This window comes from Pleurodeles waltl, chromosome 3_1 (genome assembly GCF_031143425.1).
Source record: "Pleurodeles waltl isolate 20211129_DDA chromosome 3_1, aPleWal1.hap1.20221129, whole genome shotgun sequence".
Taxonomy (NCBI): domain Eukaryota; kingdom Metazoa; phylum Chordata; class Amphibia; order Caudata; family Salamandridae; genus Pleurodeles; species Pleurodeles waltl.
In genome coordinates this window covers 1903434599-1903455022 of record NC_090440.1, presented here as the reverse complement: position 1 = coordinate 1903455022, position 20424 = coordinate 1903434599, and the positions used below count along the sequence as shown (strand labels likewise).

General features: G+C 47.1%; 1 protein-coding gene across 3 annotated transcripts in view; it reads right to left on the bottom strand.

The window, feature by feature from the left end:
- Positions 1-13845: 13845 nt before the first annotated feature.
- ALS2 (alsin Rho guanine nucleotide exchange factor ALS2) overlaps positions 13846-20424 on the bottom strand; it is an 895474-nt gene continuing 888895 nt past the window's right edge. For all 3 annotated transcript variants that reach the window (XM_069226056.1, XM_069226055.1, XM_069226057.1), the window contains 2 exons: positions 16900-16996; positions 13846-16521 (listed from right to left, as the gene is read on the bottom strand). In XM_069226056.1, coding sequence (XP_069082157.1) covers positions 16483-16521; positions 16900-16996 — 136 coding nt within the window. In that variant the 3' untranslated portion in view covers positions 13846-16482. The remainder of the gene's footprint in view (positions 16522-16899; positions 16997-20424) is intronic.

Below are 20424 nucleotides of genomic sequence, written 5' to 3'. Positions count from 1 at the left end.
CACAGGCACCACCAACTCAAGCACCGCTGAACAGGGCACTGCCATCTCAAGCAACGATGAACAGGGCACCGCCGTCTCAAGTACTGCTGAACAGGGCACCGCCATCTCAAGCACCGCTGAACAGGGCGCCGCCATCTCAAGTACCGCTGGCCCATGAGCGGCAAGGGCACTGACGCAACTGAGTCCATCACAGGGTGAATGATGCACTCTGGCCACCATGCCCCCTCCAGAACCAGTGGAGAAAAGCATCCACTACCCCAATCCGTGGCAGGATGAAGCACTCTGGGCACCATGCCCCCTCTAGAACCAGTGGAGACTGTCATCCACTACCTCTGTCATTAGCAGGATGAAGCACTCTGGGCACCATGCCCCCTCTAGAACCAGTGGAGACTGTCATCCACTACCTCTGTCCTTAGCAGGATGAAGCCCTCTGGGCACCATGCCCCCTCCAGAACCAGTGGAGAAAAGCATTCCCTACCCCAATCGTTGGCAGGATGAAGCACTCTGGTCACCATGCCCCCTCCAGAACCAGTGGAGACTGCCATCCACTACCTGTCCTTAGCAGGATGAAGCACTCTGGGCACCATGCCCCCTCCAGAACCAGTGGAGACTGTTATCCACTTGTGAGACTGTGGCTTTGCACTCCCCAGGATATGGCAGTGGGCAACCCACCCACTGAAGAGACTTGAGAGACTGTGGCTTTGCACTCCCCAGGATTGAACAGTGGGCAAACCACCCACTGTAGAGACTTGAGAGACTGTGGCTTTGCACTCCCCAGGATATGGCAGTGGGCAACCCACCCACTGTATAGACTTGAGAGACTGTGGCTTTGCACTCCCCAGGATTGAACAGTGGGCAACCCACCCACTGTATAGACTTGAGAGACTGTGGCTTTGCACTCCCCAGGATTGAACAGTGGGAAAACCACCCACTGTAGAGACTTGAGAGACTGTGGCTTTGCACTCCCCAGGATTGAACAGTGGGCAACCCACCCACTGTAGAGACTTGAGAGACTGTGGCTTTGCACTCCCCAGGATATGGCAGTGGGCAACCCACCCACTGTATAGACTTGAGAGACTGGCTTTGCACTCCCCAGGATATGGCAGTGGGCAACCCACCCACTGTATAGACTTGAGAGGCTGTGGCTTTGCACTCCCCAGGATTGAACAGTGGGCAACCCACCCACTGTAGAGACTTGAGAGATGGCTTTGCACTCCCCAGGATGGAACAGTGGGCATGTGGCCCCTCGTGGATTTGGCGTCGTGCACTCAAGCGGCTGAGGTGCCCCCCTTTTCCCTCCCCCTGAGGTGCCTGTTTAGTTGCTCTCTGATGCCCCTGCAGTGTTCTCTCCGTCATGGTCGGGGATCTTGTGTGGGCCTCGCCCATACCATGTGGTCCCAGTGTTCCACGGACTTTCTTAGAGCACTACCTGGACTACTATGCTTGGTATATATTATGTACATGGTGTATATGGATAAGTTACTTACCTGTAAATCCTAGTTCTCTTCCAGGGGTATCCTCATCAAAGTCATAAACATTGAATATTCCCGCCCTTGTGCGGGGACCCCGGAGCATATATAAAATACACACATATTATACATGTGTAAAACAGCAATGCAGGCTATAATCATAAACAGGCTAAAAGGCTTTATTTCTATGAAGTTTTTTTTTTTTTTTTTCATATTATAAAATTACAATAGAGAATAAATATCTACCCAAGCCCCCAAAACTGGGCTTAGGGAAGTAAGCAGCAGTAAACACTAGAAAAAAGAGAAAAACTACATTGAAAAACAATGGAGCATTCTTAGCCAATAGGCTGCATGCAGGTTAACACAGGAGAACCATAAAAACTTTGGCACCGTGCCTTTAAGACCCTGAGCACCTCCAGTATCCCACCATGCCTCAGGGGTGAAGGAAAGGTGACAGTTGGTTCACAGTTAGGTCAGTACTTTTTTACGGTGACAGTCTGTGTAACTGATTCGAAAGACAGTCTGTCCTGCACTTCTAGGAGACGTGCGTCCGGGGAGGAGGGTGGGTTGTTTATGACTTTGATGAGGATACCCCTGGAAGAGAACTAGGATTTACAGGTAAGTAACCTATCCTTCTCTTCCAGGGGATCCTCATCAATAGTCATAAACATTGAATAGATTAGCAAGCCCATCCCTAAACTCTGCGGACTGTCTAATAGAAGTGCAGGAATAGATACGTATTATGCAAATACATTTCTCAGAGAGGCCTGCCCCACTTGGGCATCCGCTCTTGCATCTGAGTCTAAACAGTAATGTCTAGTAAACGTATGCACAGACTTCCATGTAGCAGCCTTAGAAATCGCAGATATTGGAACATTGTTAAGGAGGGCAGCAGTAGCCGCTTTTCCCCTTGTGGAATGCGCTTTAGGCCTAGCTAGTAATTGTTTATTAGCCAGCTGGTAAGTATTAACAATACAAGAAACTATCCATCTTGATATCGTTCGTTTGGATGCTGCCTCTCCTGTCCTCAAATGACCATAATTTACAAACAAGTGGTTGGAATGTCTAATCGATTTTGTTTTATCCAAATAAAATTTCAGCACTCTTTTCAAGTCTAAGGAGTGCAATGCTTTCTCCGCCGGAGTCTCCGGATTGGGAAAGAAAGTCGGTAAAGATATAGGGCCTCATTCTGACTTTGGCAGGCGGCGGAGGCCGCCCGCCAAAGTACCGCCGTCAGAACACCGCTGCGCGGTCAAAAGACCGCCGCAGTAATTCTGAGTTTCCCGCTGGGCTGGCGGGCGACCGCCAGAAGGCCGCCCGCCAGCCCAGCGGGAAACCCCCTTCCATGAGGATGCCGGCTCCGAATGGAGCCGGCGGAGTGGAAAGGGTGCGACGGGTGCAGTTGCACCCGTCGCGATTTTCAGTGTCTGCTATGCAGACACTGAAAATCTTGGTGAGGCCCTGTTAGGGGGCCCCTGCAGTGCCCATGCCTTTGGCATGGGCACTGCAGGGGCCCCCAGGGGCCCCACGACACCCGTTACCGCCAACCAGGTTCTGGCGGTCAAAACCGCGAGAACCAGGCTGGCGGTAAGGGGGTCGGAATCCCCATGGCGGCGCTGCCTGCAGCGCCGCCATGGAGGATTCCTCAGGCCAGGGGAAAACCGTCGGGAAACCGCCGGTTTCCCTTTTCTGACCTCAGCTTTACCGCCGTGGTCAGAAAAGGCCTGGATGCACCGCCAGCCTGTTGGCGGTGCATCCGCGGTCCCCGGCCCTCGTAATGACCCCCATAGTCTGATTGATGTGGAATTCTGACACCACTTTCGGAAGGAAAGACGGGTGAGTTCGCAGAACCACTCTATTGTCGTGAAAAACCGTGTACGGTTCTTTGGAAGACAAAGCCTGAATTTCGCTGACCCTCCTCGCTGAAGTAATGGCCACCAAAAAAGCCGTCTTCCACGTAAGGTGTTGTAAAGAGGCCTTGTGTATAGGTTCAAAAGGAGGGCCCATAAGTTTTGACAATACTATGTTCAGTTCCCATGGAGGAGATGGTCTCCGAATGGGCGGAAAAACTTTTTTCAAACCTTCTAAGAAATCCTTGACTACAGGTTTCGTAAGGAAGGATTCCTGAGAAGGTGACTTACAATAGGCTGTAATGGCAGACAAATGTACCTTAATAGATGATACCTGCAGACCGGACTTTGCCAGATGAAGTAAATAGGACAGTATGACATCCTCCTGAGCTCGTATGGGATTCTGACCTTGTTGACAGCACCATATGCAGAATCTCTTCCACTTAAAAGCGTAAGAACGCCGCGTGGAAGGTCGTTTGGAGTCTTTCAAGATGTTCATGCACTCCTGTGAGAGCCCTAGGTGCCCATACTGCAGGAATTCAGGAGCCATGCTGTTAAGCTCAGAGAGGGTAGGTTGGGATGTAGAATCCTGCCCTCCATTCTGTTCAGAAGATCCGGTCTGCACGGCAGCCTCTTGTGAGGTTTTTCCGATAGGTTGAGGAGATCCGTGTACCAGAATTGACGGGGCCATTGTGGCGCTATGAGAATCATTCTGGTTCTGGATCTGTAAAATTTGTTGATCACTGCTGATATGAGGGGAATCGGTGGAAAGGCGTAGAGAAATATCCCTGACCAGTCGATCAACAGGGCATTCCCTCGAGATCCCGGATGGTAGAACCTGGATGCGAAGTCCGGGCATTTCTTGTTTACTTCGTCTGCGAAGAGATCCAATTGAGGTCGATCCAATTGAGGTCGACCCCATAGAGCGAAGATGTATTCGACGACTTCGCCGTGTAGGACCCAATCGTGTGCACCCTCTAGGTGTCTGCTCAGGAAATCTGCTTCCACGTTTTGTTGCCCTGGCAGGTGAACCGCTGTAAGTGACATTCCTCTGTCCAGGAGCCAATGCCATATCGTTTGGGACTCTCGAGATAGGGGTAGGGATCCCTGTTTGTTCAAATAATACATCGTGGTTGTATTGTCCGTTTGTATTAGGAGAGTTTTCCCCTGAATTAATGGTGTGAAAGACTTGAGAGCCAGATGGACCGCTCTGAGTTCCAGCAGATTGATGTGGTACTGCTTTTCCTCGTCTGACCACAGGCCCTGAGCTTGAAGGGGACCTAGATGAGCTCCCCATCCCTGAAGAGACGCATCCGTTACCAGAGTGTCGGATGGAACTACCTGGTGAAACGGAGCACCTACTGACAGGTGAGGTCTGTGCATCCACCATTTCAATGACTGAAGTGCCGCTGCCGGTAGTCGCACTCTGTCCTCCCAGCGACCTGTCCTTTGGCTCCAGTTGCTCTCCAATGCCTCTTGGAGGGGCCTCATGTGCAGTCTGGCATTTGGGACAATGAAAATGCATGATGCCATGGAGCCCAGCAGCGATGTCACCTGACGTGCCGTAGGTGCGTTTGCTTTCAACAGGTCCTGACACTTCCTGTCTATTGAGGATAGTCGTTCCTCCGAAGGATACACTCTTTGGAGTTCTGTGTTTATTATAGCTCCCAGGTAGTGAAGGTTCTGTGTTGGAATCAAGGTTGACTTTTGGTAATTGACCTGAAGACCTAGAGACTCGCAAACCCTGAGCACAATGTGCCGATGGCTTCTCGCCTGCTCCGGAAAAGAAGCCTTCAGTAACCAGTCGTCTAGGTATGGGTAGATGAATATCTTTTGTTTTCGAAGATGTGCCGCTACCACCGCCATACATTTCGAGAAGACGCGTGGGGCAGATTTCAGGCCAAATGGTAGAACTCTGAACTGATAGTGCTGTGACGCTACTTGGAAGCGCAAGAATTTCCGATGCTTGTGAGCTATTGGGATGTGAAAATATGCATCCTGCAGATCGATGGAGCACATCCAGTCTCCCTGATGTAGCTGAGGGAAAATCTGGTGAAGCGCTAGCATCCTGAACTTCTGTTTTCATATGTATTTGTTCATCAGCCGTAAGTCCAGAATTGGTCTGAAAACGCCCTCTCGGCCCTTTTTCGCCACCAGAAAATAACGGGAGTAAACCCCCTTTCCTCTGTGCGCAGGTGGAACCCTTTCTATGGCATTCTTTTGTAAGAGGGCGAGAGCCTCTTTGCGCAGCAGGCTGAGATGAGATGGATTGCATTTGGCTGGTGGCAAGTGAGATGGAGGCTGTTTGAAAAGAAGAGAGTAGCCATTTTCGACAATATTGAGCACCCATTTGTCTCTTGTGATAGAGTGCCACTCGTGAAGATAACCTGTAATACTTCCCCCCACCGGAGCGGTGTACAGTGTCGAGGGAAGCGAGATCTCATTGTTTGGCCGGTGCTTTCGGTGTGGACTGCTGAGGTCTACTTGACCCTCGCTCCCTTGTGTTCCATCACTGAAAAAGAGGGCGTCCCTGCCGTTGTTGTGGCCTTTGGGACCAGTGAGGGTTTTGAACCCTCTGCTGGAAAGGGTGCCTGTCATAAGGCCTATACCTTCTCCTGAAATCTTTCTTCCTTTCCAGGCCTACTGCCCTCATGGTGTCCACCTCGGTCTTCATGCGGGCCATTTCCTCGTCTGCATGGGTACCGAACAGCGAGTTTCCGGCGAATGGGAGATTCAGGATGCGCTGTTGTGCCTCTTGCTTTAAACCAGTCAGTCTCAGCCAGGAAGACCTTCTTGCACAGATTCCATGTGCATACCCATGTGCAGCTAAATCCGCCCCATCTGCCGCCGCGCTGATAACCTGGTTGGATACCAGGCATCCCTCCTGCAGGATCTCTTGAAAATCTTGTCTGTCTTCTCTGGGCAATTTCTCTGTGAATCTATTGAGGGAGTCCCACAGAGAATGGTCATACCTGCCCAGGAGTGCAGAAGCACTGGAGACTTTCATTGCCGAAGCCGCCGTACCGCACATCTTTCTCCCCAGAGAGTCTAGATGCCTGCTCTCTTTATCCGGGGGGACAGTGGAGGATGATGCCACCGAGTGGGTTTTACGGGCTGCGGCCAATATTACAGAGTCCGGTGGCGGATCCTTTCTTAGGAACAAAGGGTCCTGTTCGGGAGCCTTATATTTTTTCAGAATCCTAGCCGGGGCAGATTTGAGTGTGGCTGGGGCCAGAAAAATGTCCATGGTTGGCTGCAACAAACCAGGCACTAGAGGCAGTAGCTTTTTTGACGCTGATCTATGCTGCAGAGTCTCAAAGATAACTGACGAGGAGGTAGATGGCTCTGGAACCTCTATGTTTAATTTCTGCGCTCCCCTTAACAGCACCTCGTTAAAGGTGGTAATGTCATCCACCGGTGAGACCCTAGCAGGTGGAGAATCTGTTAGGGTGGGGGAGTAACGCCCGACAGATGATCCTGACGACGACCAAGAGGGTGATCTTCGTGAACGAGACCTGGATCGCCGTTGAGATCGAGACCTGCTGCGAGACGCTGTAGCAGAGCGCCCAGGCCTCGCGGTCGGTTGACGAGGAGCAGAACGAGCCCGTCCTGCCCTTGCTGTCGGTGATGGCATTCTTGGAAGGGAGGCAGTAGGCGAGTACATTCGCGAATACTGCGAATCCGGGGAGGCCGCTGGTCTATTAAGGCTCTCTAGCCATCTTGGAGATAGGTTGATGGGCGAAACATGCCCAGATGAAGCCGCTCTTGAACGAGATGAGTCGCTCGGTATGGAGACCACGGGAGATGGTGCGGCCTCGTCTGCTGGCGGGGGGCGATGTTCTACTCCCTGCGGGACAGGTAAAACCTGTGTCGACGTCGACGGCTGTGTCGACGTCGAAGGGCGCCCCATCGGTTGCTCTTGCCTCGACGTTGAGTGTCTCGATGTTGAGTGTCTCGATGTCGAACGGCGATCTTTGGACCACGACCTACTCGCCGTCGTGTGCCTCGACGCGGAGCGGTGGGAGGTCGACGGCGGATGTCTCTCATGCCGTCGTGGCGATTTCGACGTCGTGTCTCTTGACGTCGGGGCGTACGGCCTTTGGCGGCGACCGGGCACGCCGGCGATGGCTCGACGTCGATCGGCGGGCTGCCGTCGACGGAGATCTGCCCCTGCGATGGTGTTCCCTCAACGCCGTCTCCTTCGACGTCGGGTGGGTCGCCGCCGACGGCGATCTATGCCGGTGAGACGGTGGCAGCGACGACGTCGACGGGGAACAAACAGGTACTTTCCTACCTGCTGACGTCGACCTAGCCATTCTCTCCTGAGAATGGCCTGCTGGTTGCCTGGGAAGTGAAGAGGACGATGTTTTCTGCCTCTCATGAAGCCCATGTAGCCTGATCTTTTCTCTGTCCTTCAGAGTCCTCTTTGACATATTCTTGCAGTGCTTACAAGTGTCAGGGCAGTGATTCTGAGGCAGGCACACAATACAAAGAGAGTGTGGGTCTGACTGGGCCTTCTTCTTCCCACAAGAAGGGCATTTGACAAAAAGTGAAGGCATTTTTCTGTCAGGAAAAAACTGCCAAACACAGACAAAGATGTTATCTGTCGAATGAAACAGGAAAAAACGCTTTTTAAAGGATTTTTCTGAGAAAAAACTCAGAAAAACTGAGAGCTCAATGCTCCAGGATCCTCTCAGAAGAAGCCGGAAAAAAGAACTGGCCTAACTGTGAACCAACTGTCACCTTTCCTTCACCCCTGAGGCATGGTGGGATACTGGAGGTGCTCAGGGTCTTAAAGGCACGGTGCCAAAGTTTTTATGGTTCTCCTGTGTTAACCTGCATGCAGCCTATTGGCTAAGAATGCTCCATTGTTTTTCAATGTAGTTTTTCTCTTTTTCTCTAGTGTTTACTGCTGCTTACTTCCCTAAGCCCAGTTTTGGGGGCTTGGGTAGATATTTATTCTCTATTGTAATTTTATAATACGAAAAAAAAAAAAAAAAAAACTTCATAGAAATAAAGCATTTTAGCCTGTTTATGATTATAGCCTACATTGCTGTTTTACACATGTATAATATGTGTGTATTTTATATATGCTCCGGGGTCCCCGCACAAGGGCGGGAATATTCAATGTTTATGACTATTGATGAGGATCCCCTGGAAGAGAAATATATTTCTGCCTACTTGCTTTTAATATATTACAATGGTTACACTCATTTTCTATTGTCTTTGCATTCTTCCATGGGATTTGGGGGGTGTAACTGTGATGTATTGATATGCATTAGTGTGTGTGTTGTAGTGGGTGAGGGTGGGGGTGTTGCGTGCGTGTGTCCCTGTTTTTTGCCTCCTCCCTCCCCTGTGTCGTAGGTGCAGTACTCACCGTGGTCTTCGCCACCAGCGTTCGTGTTCCTGGTAGAGGAGCAGGAATTCTATTGCAGGTAGAATTTGGAGTTCCGGGTCCATGGCGTCCTCGTTCCTCGTGGGGTGTGTAGATGTGAGCGTTTTCCCTTCGGGATTCCCGTTTCCACTGTGTTTTTATCCGCTGTGAATCCGCCCCGGAAAAGGTGGCGGATAGGCCTGTCATAATAGTGTGGGCGGTACATTGCCTCCCGCCTGTCTGTTGGCGGTGACCGCTGCGATGTTTGTTTGTACCGCCGTGGCGGTCGGAGTGTTAAAGTGGCTGTCTTTGTTGGCGGTTTCCGCCACGGGCGTAATTGCAAATTTTTTACCGCCGGCCTGTTGGCGGTCTTACCGCCGCTTTAACACCGACCGCCAGGGTTGTAATGACCACCAAAGTCTCTAGACAAGGGGTCTACGACCCCACCCTGGCCTGTTTGTTGCAGTACCACATGGCGGTGGTGTTGTCTGTGAACACTTACACTACTTTTCTTTTGAGAGAGGGAAGGAATGGTTTCAATGCCAGCCTGATAGCCCTGAGCTCCAACAGACTGATGTGGAGCCCGGAATCTTCTGGAGACCGGACGCCTCTGATCTTCTTCTCTCCCATGTGGCCACCCCATCCCAGGAGTGACGTATCTGTCACTACTGTCAGATCTGGTTGGGGAAGGGAGAGCGATCTGCCTCTGACCCAATCGCTGCTCAAGAGCCACCACTGCAGATCTTGCACAGTTCCCTCCAAGATCTGGACCATGTCAGAAAGATTCCTCTGATGCTGTGCCCACTGGAAATTCAGGTCCCACTGCAACAAACAGGCCAGGGTGGGGCCCAGCCTCCTCAGAGTCATTCTCACTGAAATCCAGGATAGAGGCTGAAACATCTGTATAACAGCTTGAATATCCTGGACTCGTCTTGAATCCTTGAAGGGGAGGGAGTAGCCCCTTCGGACTATTTACAAAACCCCCTGTCTGACTTGATGGACTGCCAGCGGGGAGGTGATGGTGAATCCTGCCTCAGACTGGTCCCTGGTGGGGAAGCCTCAGACTGGTCCCTGGTGGGGAAGCATCGGACTAGGAAGGTTTGGAGGCTGCTGCAGAGTGGGAGGTCAGTGGGTGAGGGGGAGTGGTGGGCTGGGGATATGGACCGGCTTAACCGCTGGCTACCTGATCCACTAGAACGTTGGCTCACACGTCCCCAGCCACGCAGAGGCTGAGAAGCATGCCCAGCACATGGCTGGAAAGGAATGGATGTGGTTGGGTGCCCCTTTGTAGAAATGAAAGGGGCAAAAAGCAGACTGAGGGGCGAGGTGCAGCTGTGAGGCCCAAGGACGTGGCCGTAGCCCAGGACTCCTTAAAGCGCTCGAGCGACAAGTCTGCTTTGTCTGTGAAGAGACAGGTGCCATTAATGGGCATGTCCATAAGGGTGGACTGGACATCCCTGGAAAAGTCAAACGTTCTCAACGAGGCGCACGCCTCTAGGCCACTGTCGATGCAACGATCTGCCTAGTGAGTTGGTCTTATCCAGCCCACATCGTATTGTGAACTTCGCTGCATCTTTCCTGTCAGCAACAGCTTGGAAGAGAATGGCCCTGCCTCCTCTGTGAACTTTGGCAGCACCTGCACAACTGTATTCCATAAAGTATGGCTGTAACAGCTGAAAAGGCCTGCAGTGTTCACACACTGCAATGCCAGGCTGGAGGAAGAACACATCTTCATCCCAAGCTGATCCAACCTCTTGGATTCCTTATCCAGGGGTGCGGAAAGAAATGCACCTGGGGAAGTGGAGGCTTGGATAACTCTCAGGGGCTGTGTCTTGCGTTAGGAACACTGGGTTATTTGGAGTAGGTCTATGGTGGCAGGCGATAGTCCTGTTCACAGGAGCCCCTGTGCTGGGTTTGGACTAGCTCCCCAGCAGGACATCAGTGAGGGCTTCATTAAAGGGCAAAAGAGGTTCAGAAGTGGAAGCCCTAAGCTGAAGCACCTCTGTCAGAAGGTTAGTCCTGACTTTCACTGAAGGCAGCTCGAGGCCCAGGACCTCGGCTGCTCTTCTCACCACCACTGTGTAGGATGCTCACTCCTACGTAGACACAGTAGGGAGAGAAAGCAAGCCAGCGTTATGAGAAGTGTCCAGATCACCGGATTTCACCCAGGCCCATCCACCACTCCAAGGGACCTTCCAGCTCGTATTCCAAAGGGTCCAGGGACCCCTCCTAATCCTCACTGTCCCCCAACCCAAGAGAATAAGGGTTAGGATCCGACCTAGGGAGCAAGGTCCCTGTCAAAGTCTGAATCAACATCTCACGACGTTGGTCCTGCTCAGTTTAGGAGTCGGCAATGAGGATGGGGTTGATGCCGACCAGGGGCATAGTCAATGTCAGGAGCATCGATGTTGGAACCGTCATCAGGGAAGGTCGAGGTGGTATGACCGACACCTGTTTGGATCAAGGAACAGATCCATGGGTGCCCCCCCCTTGGAGCCAAAGCCGCTGGGGGGAACATGAGGGGGGCCCCTGCCGACTCTGAGGAGCCCGAATGTGAGGTACATGTCCTCATAAAACTCACGGAGTTAGCAGGGGTCACTCCTGCTACCGGAAACTCGGGGAGGCACGGAGTCGACCCAGATGCAGGCTCCGAGGATGGAGGCTTGTTCTTCAACTTCTTTTTGTGCCACAACCTACCCAGCAGTCCCAAGGACTTGGAGTGGGATGATGAAGAATGGGAGCTCCGTGACTGTTCTCAGGACCTTCTTCTCAACCAAGAGCAACGCTGGGCCGAGCGCCGGTCCACAATGAGCTTTAGGGACCACTTAATCAAAGCTTTCAGATTCATGGCCCAGCACTCGGAGCACGACTTCGGGTCGTGGTCGCACTTCAGACACCACAAGCCCACAAGGTGCAGATCCGTCACAGACGTCGCCTGATGACAGGATCCGCAGGGTTTGAACCTGGTCTTACGTTACGACATCTCGACGCATCTAGAGTGTCAACACTCAAAAAATCCTTGACAAAACGTCGAAAAAAACAAATCAAAAAGTGACTGAGGGGTAGCTCTTCTTTGGATTTGTGCTGGCTGGTGCGGACAGAAAAGAACTGACACCTGCGCACCGGGGTTGAGCTTATTTAGGCCATGCGACATCATATCCGGCACGATGACGGACGCGGAGCCAACCAACACCACCTGATGCCGCGCAGGGGTACTGCTCCAGAAAAATTTCAAGATCCAGACTGCTGCCTTGGGAAATTCTAAGTTAAGGAATCTGCAACTAGAAGTCTCTAGCAGATACAGACATATGCTTGTGACAGTTTTTATAGGATTTGAAATCTGTCTGAAGTAACATTCCCTTGCACACTGAAAAACCTTAGACAAAAACTGTCTCAAAAGGACAAGAGGTAGCTCAGGATTCATGCCTGGGGGTGCGGAGAGAAAGGAACTGAGCTCAGCGTGAAGAATTTGTGCCTAGATGTGCTCTGCACATCTTATTCGGACCGGAAAGGTGTCAGTGCGGAGCCGTACGGCACCACCTACCAGTGTGCAAAGGTACTGATCAAAAGTTTACGGGTCCAGTCAGAAGACTGGGGAATACTAAAAAGGTAAGAAGTCTGCCTATAGAAGCCTCTATCAGAAGGTGAAAGATTGACACAATGCAGACTCCTGTTTTTTCCCTCCTTCTTGTTCCCTTCCCTTTTATAGTTCTTCAAAAGGGCAGCAAAAACAAGAATTATCCACGAGGAGGGTGGCAATGGGACTAGTACATCATTGTATGGGTAGTCACTCCCAGCTCTGCAAAATGGCTCGCTTTACATGCATTGGGATGGGTGAGCTAATTATTTTTAGAATACTTGGCTGAACTGCACCAGACTCCTGAAAGACTGGTATCAATGTAATGGTACCAAGACCTTTGTTGGGATAGGATCAACCTCTAACAGAGGGCGTTCACAACAGGGATATCCAACTTCTTGGCAGATTTGGCTTTTGTAGCCTAAACAAATCTCTATAAGATTCACAGCAAATTTTCAATGCAGGAACAGCCCCTATGGTATCTTCACCAGCTTGTCTAAAGTGAAAAGGTCACCCATTACCTTGCAAAGTCAAGCATTGCAATGTGATCCTTTTCCAGCAAATGTGTTAGGAGGTTCTCAAATGATCCCATATTGTACCTTTTGAATAGATGGTTGAGAGCTCTACAACAAGAACAACACTGATATCAGTAGGAATTGTAAACGCTGACAGTGCTCCTAGTACCGAATCAATATCATTAAGCGTAAGCTTGTATTTGGAAATTAAAACAAATAACTTTTTCCAGCACCAGTGTTTTCTTCGACATCAACAAAAGCCATCTTTTAAGTAGCCATGGATGAATTCCAGCACAGAGTAAATAAACACGGACTGAGTGAAATAATCAAAATCAAAACCTGTAGGCTTGTGAAAGTGCTAAATGACCATCAGACTTTAAGTAGCACGTGGCAAAGAGGGAGGCAATAAAAAAATATAGCCAATTGAAAAAGTATTTTCCAGACAAGAAACGCAGCAAAAAACAGAACACAGCACCTAGCAAAAGGGCATTGCCACGAGAATTCACTCTCCACTAGGATGTTTGGTGATATAGATGTGGGCCTGCACGTGTGGAGTAGATGTGCATGATGTGCTGCCCTAGAAAGTTTTGAAGTTACTACATCTTATTTGAGAGCTCTTTCTGGCATACCTGCACTGCAGGTAAGTTCCTGCTAGTTATGAAGGAGGGTCAGAAAGTCAAGTGTAACATTATAGGACGACCTGTGAAGTCAAAACAAAAAAAGTTGTCTTCATACACTTTACAAAAGCAAATACATTATTTGCATTGTTTGTAAGACAGAAATTTGAAGCCCACCAATTAATGAAAAATAATAATAAAATAATACATCACTGAGAGCTGTAGGAACTACAGAGAACAGACAACTGGATATTTGCACTAAATTGGGAACATATCCTACATTTATGTGGCGTGATAAAATGATGCCATTTGAAGCGCCACTCACTTCATACAAGCAGATGCAATTATGTGTTTCTAGAACAGAAATTGGCGCAGATATAAAGCATGTTGTGGGCAAATAAAATGGCATCAGACATGATTCATTGAGAAGTACCTTGAACGTGTCCATAAAACCACGACATACATTTATTTTTGTAAAAGCTAAAATACTTTTGAATGTGTATGTTAAAGAATTTCAGTCAACACTACACAATTCTACAAGCAACTTAAAAACCACCCTTTTAATCAGTCCTATACCTAAAGCTCTCAATGGATCTGAAGCATCTGGCCCTTTTCGCACACCCGCACCATTAACATTCTGGCTACCATTTAATTGTTAGAAGAAGGGTACCAGTGTTTTCTCAGCTGTCGCATCAATAGCATTTTCGGCAGTGGCTTTACAAACACTGTATGGCACTTAGCTTTTTAAAATTAAATATTTGTGCAAACTAATGACGTGTTCCTGGCTGGCGGGTACAGTGTTACTATCAGTAAGCCTCTAGTTTACAAGGCATCACAAACAGTAGGTGTCAGAGACACTACAGGTTCACACCCACCCTTCGCCATCTGTAACTTTATTCTTGAAGCGCACCAGGCAACTGTAATAGCAGCAGTGACGAGATGATCTGTTATATTCAGCCTTAACATTATTAAACTACTTCCAAGAACTCCAGGTAGTATACTTCTGCGATCTCACCCTCACGGAAGTCAAATACAGTGGTTTTGAGGAGAAAGTAGAATTAAAAAAAACATAGGGCGTAAATGGCAGTAAACTGGTTTGTTTTTTTGATTGTGCAAAATATGAGTTTCTACATTGAGCAGTTTTGTACACATATACCATCAACATTTAATGGCGTACAGGCCGTTAAGCACAGTGTGAAGGGCCTCAGTTAACTGTGCTTCTACATACCAAAACCCTCTTATAAAACACATGTTTACACTCAAAGGATTCTGACTGGCTGGTAACTGTCTACAGAAAGTGCTCTGTTCTCTCTGAAACAATGTGCTCGGGCAAAGCGTGGAAAGCACGAAGTAGCAGAGAGAAGACAGCTCTTCCCTGGAGCCTCGCTTTCAACACAGCCGAACTTCCGTGGCCTCTTAGGACAACTTCTGCTAGATCCTGCTCCATGTGATGCACAGTGCTCGGGCTGTGCCTGGAGACACAACGTATGCATACTCAAATAGGAATACAGATCTGATTACCCAGTGGAGCTGCACTTTGGTTTCCTATGTAGCCGTTCTGTACAAGCTTAACTCAGACATCAGCCAATTCCATCCACTGCATAAGGGTCCCTGGCGTATTCAACACCGCACGAGTCTTCCAGGACAAAGTACATTTCAACAAGCAACATGGGAAAAGGCTGGCTGCTAAATATCGCAAACGGACTTCCATTGGAGAAGTGATTTCTGTAATTCCACTTGTGACATATGCAGACCCATATCTAATGTAGACAAAGAAACCTGCAGTTGCGAATTAATAAAGAGATGGGGATTTGCTAACATCTTCCGCTATCTCAGCCCCGAAAAAAGGACACGAATGCATGATATATAACTGCTTCCCTACTCAACTTCCTACCAAACCCCCAAGCCCTGCAAGGAGGACACTTTCTATATTAGCTGTGCAATAGCCATTCCTCGCTTGTTGCCCAGGAATCATCATTTTAAATGCGAATTTGATACCTGGCAGACGAGGACTGACAGCCAGTGTCTGTTAGTATGCTGGTTATTATTTGAGACAAGCTGAAACAATCAAACTAACATGGTTACAAACAAGTTTTTTTGCAATCATGGACGCCATTTAGGAGCTAGAGCATAATACCTGTAATCTGAAACAATAGGTGGTTAAAACTGTCCTGGTATCCTGCATGTGAGTTCCAAAAACCTGCATTAGTACATCTCTCTGAGCTACCAAACCCCGCCAATATATGGTGAACTCATAGCTACTACGAGAGGCTGATGTGTGCCATTTTGAAATGCAGGGGTTTTACGCCTTAGCTCCCTCTTTATAGTGACAGTTTCCAAATGTTTATAAATCTTGTGTCTGGAACGGAGATAAATAAACCTATTAGCAGGGAGCAAGAACAGGTCACACTAAGAATGCCACAGGTTCACTGCTGGTCCTTATACCCATGTCGAAGCTCAAGTGTCCTCGTTAAAAAAAAAAAACAGTCCAAAATGAAAAACTGAGTTCAAAAAGTCTCTTAGCTTATGAACTGGGCCTGAGCAGACACCATTCCTGTCCGTCCAAAAGTCCAATAATGTTCATGGTGTTGAAGACCACACTTGACCAAATGAAAACCAAAATAAATGTTTGTAATTTTCTTCATAAGGATAAAATCAAGATCAAAGAAAAATGTTAAGTTCAGGAAGTGCTTGCAATGATGACCTGAGGCTCAGCTGGCAATGCATGCTGAAATCAGTTGAAATAAAAATCGCTTATAACATCCATTTGATGCCAGAGTACTTCCATGAAGCAGGAAGTCCAGTTTTGAGACCTTCAGTACTGTGAGCCAATGTTATGATGCCTCCAGTAGAGAGAAAAGTGAGCTGAGCCTGAGAAACCCACTGATGCTTGATAATCAAGTGTATCTTTAAGCAGAGTTCCTTAAATGCTTCCTTTCCCGTCCGTCATTTCAGCACCACCTGTAATTAGTAAACGTTCCTCCCTGATTGCTGGTACCTCTCCTCTTTACAGGGAATAACCACACATTCTCCAACAGCTTCTGCTCAGTGAATGTGCCTTTGCCAGGACTAACAGATGTCTATGTGAGCTTCTCACGCTGAATCTGGTAGTAGCATGCCTAGAAGATATAAAATTCAGCTTCATTAATCACAGTTTGCCAATGTGCAATGAGGATCTATGAACTCTAGTTAAACTTGAGTGAGGACGATATAAGACGCCTCTATATGTTTTTTAATTTTAGTTTAGAATCTTACCTCCCACCACCCACAAATGTATAGGTGTTGTCTTCACTTGTTGGTAGTACAATACTATAACTATTAGTTAAGAATTGACCTTTCTGAAGTATTTTTTTATTTGAAAGGGAAAATGGTTTTACAAGTTTCATTCTCATTCCATTATACCAGTGGAGGACTCTGAGCTATATGGGATGACATTAGATTACTTTATACTCTCATCTACAGACTGTATGGCAGATCAGCCAATGTTCCTCACTCACCTTCAAGGTCGTAAACATAATGCCCTGTTCCCCATGCTGGAGATATGGGTCCATCAGGTCCTCAATCAGGTGAACTTCCGAGCCCAAATTTCTGATTCTGTTGCAAGAGGAATACATTAGAGCGGTAGTCCATTTAATAGAACATAATTGTATAATTTCTGTTTGTTCTTCTGTTAAAATTAAACTCTTCCCATGGAATCTCACTAACAGCTAGATCCCTCATCTCCTCCAACCTAGTAGAGTGTTCCATATCCTAAAACTAAAACTGATATCTATTTTCGATCTACACTTTGAAAACTTTGACGGTTAAGCTAGACATGACCTCTTTCATCTCCAATTTTGATATATGCATATGGAGGAGTGATTCTTGGCACACCAACCCAAAACAAAGTACAATACATATTTTCAAAATCTCTAACTTGTCTGTAACTCATAGTGTTCAGGCACATGGAATAAGTGAGCAATTATCCCACATTCTACATAACACTAAACATTTCCAAAAATAGCTATATAAACTATGTTGTGATGGTTTTGAATGCTCGAATGAGAACCTAAAAAGCCAATATCCAAATTTCCCATTTGTTTTCAAATACCTTTACCCAAGCGCTAATCTCTTTCTGGAAACTGAATTTCACAAATTACATATAGAAATAAGATAGCCCTAATTAACAGTTTTAAGAGCAATAAGTTTACTAATTAAAATAAAAATAAAAATAAAGTGTCAGTATGTAGGAATGACTAGCTGGACAGAAGATGGGTACTGGACTATAAGGCCCTGTGTTCCTTTCTGTTGGCTTCCACGCCATGTTTGTGTGTAAAATGCAGGCACTGATAAAAAGTCTGCTCTGAAGTTGTGAGTAATGCACCAAGCCAACAAATGGTGCTTGCAAAGTCGTCACCCACCCCAGTGGCCTTCTGGATTCTCCTTCCAGCTGACAATTACGACTGGCGATCCCCTGAAGACAAAGGTTCTTACGCACATGGCAAAGAGGAGGAGAGGTACTCTACCAGTTCACAGTGTATGTGCATGTCAGGTAACCATCTTTGGCCAAAGAGCAGGTCTACAGGGAGAAAAATCATGCAGTGAGGATTAGAGCAAGTATATAGGGGAAGAAAAGGCGTGTGCAGAGCATCAAGGATGCTGGAAGGCTTCTTTTTCATGGTGGAGGAAGGTGGAGATAGATCTGGTGTGATGCTGCAATGTATGTCTGAAGAATGGAACACGTGTCCATAATCCCTAAGGCATGCGATTACAATTGCCACCAACACAACGTGGCTTTGCTAGAGGACCATGATGATGAAACTACAAACATTGGCAAAGTCATAGGTCTGACCTTGGCAAATTGGTGCATTGTTTACTTTAAAAAAAACATTTTACGACAAGCATACGGCACAAAAATAATAATAAAATAAGTCATCACCTAAACATGGCTGCAATATGCTTGCAATATAAATTGAATAAAGTAAAATTAAACTAATTTTAGATTTAAAAAACGTTCACCAGTTCGTCTGTTTTACAAGTGATTTAAAAAAAAAAGAAAAAACAAGACTTTCAGTTGTAGCAAACATTTTAAAACTACTGAGAAGGGAGCAAGAATAAATCATCACCTAACTAACAACTCAAGTCTACAGGCAGCTAAAGTTACAATGTCACTTAAACACATTACAACCAACTTTAAAACAAGCATTGGCAAAGCATTGGTATGCACTGACTTTGGGAAGCCTGCAAGTTTTCTTTTTTTGAAATCATAAGAAAAAAATATGAAAAGTTAAAAGTAATAACAAGTAAAAATGTTGCTGTTTAAAAGTTGGGTATGGGTTAGTGGTTGAATAGCTGTGTCGATGGCTGTACTGATTGACTGACATTTTGAGCTAATGTTCTAAAGACTGAAAGTAAGAGTGTTGTAAGATTTAGCTGTGATGACCCAAAAGGAACAACTACTGAGAGGTCCCTCAAACCCTAAGACTGTCAGAAGAGAGGCAGAACTGAAACGACGAGCCCTGGTATGCTAGCTCCAGGAAAAGTGGGAACTTCACGTGGGTAGTACAAACAGCATGAGTCACTGTATGACAAATGCATAATGGTTTAAAAATTCTCTGTGTATTGCAAGTTAGAGCAGAGAAATTGAGGTAAAAGGCAATCCTGGATTATTTGCTTAGACCAAGGGCAAGGCAGACAACCACATTCTGGATGTGTTGAACTAAGAGAGGGTACGCATTCTTTCACCAACACACAGATTGACGGACCAGTGATGCTAACTTGCTTCAACGGTAGAAAAGCGCAGGATTCCTGTATTATTCCTTCAAATTCATTGAACACACTGGGTAAAAGCAGTACAATTTTGCCTCGTGTAGGCAAACAGGACGGGCTGTAGTGTATATGAGTGTGATGACGCAGAAATGAAGGTTTTACATTTATTAGTGCATAAACGTAGTGTTGAATTAATCATGTGTGACTTTAACCGAACTAATAAAGATTGTACGGGGACAAATGTGCCCTCAGAGTAGTTTGCCAACATTTATAAGCGTGCTTTATATAACGTGATGTATTAGAATTGCACTAATCCGACATAATCGTAAACGTGTGCTATGATTTGCTTGTTTGAAATGTTTTAGCTTAGCATAACTTTAGTGGAGGCTTTGGCCTAGTTGCCATGTCTCATGGTTTAGATGCTCGTATTTTTCCAATGTGCTAATAAACGTGTATTCTTGCTTGAAGCTGTACTTTTCCAGTGAGATCGGTTCACATGCTTATCTTAAGGTTTCGTGCCAGCCTGGCATCTTCTTCTTTGCTCCAAGGTCAATCTGCAGGTGCGGACAATGGAAGCTCTGAAAGTGAGTTAATTGGTAAAATATGTTGCAACTTACGTTCCCGACTCCAAGGATAATGTATGCCTAGGTAGAAGCTTGAGAACTGTTGTTTTTGATAGGACAATTTGAAGCCAACCTATGAACCCTCCAATGGAAGACCCTACTGGATTTGAACTGTTGTCTATTTAAACCAGGTGCACAAGAAGAAAGCAGCCATTTGCAGCCATTGCCCGCCATTTTGAGAGCCATTCTTGAGAGACATCGCCCATACCCGCCATTTTGCAGGACATTGCAGCCATTATGGCCCATCTTGCAGACATCGTCATTTTGCCATCTTCTAGAGACTTTTAAGTAATTCTCGCCCTAGAGACTTTAACTTTGATTTGTCCCTTTGCATGAAGTAGTAGTTTTATCTTGCCGCTGTGAGGCAATTGCCCCGTCCACCCTGCCCCCTTTGCCCCGTCCCATGCTGATTGAATCCGGTACCTGTGAGACGAAGACTTCCTTGAATGCTGATTGAATTTGGTAAATATGAAAGGAAATTGTACAATTGCATTGTGTTTTCTTTTTAGGTAACCAACTGCTGATTTTGATAAGAGCCCTAGTTAGGAGTTTTCCAAATTAATGTTGCTAAATTGTTTTTGCATGAAGACCCACATGCTGATGCTAATCTGAGGTTAGATGAGGATTCATTTGATGCACGATGCAATTTGC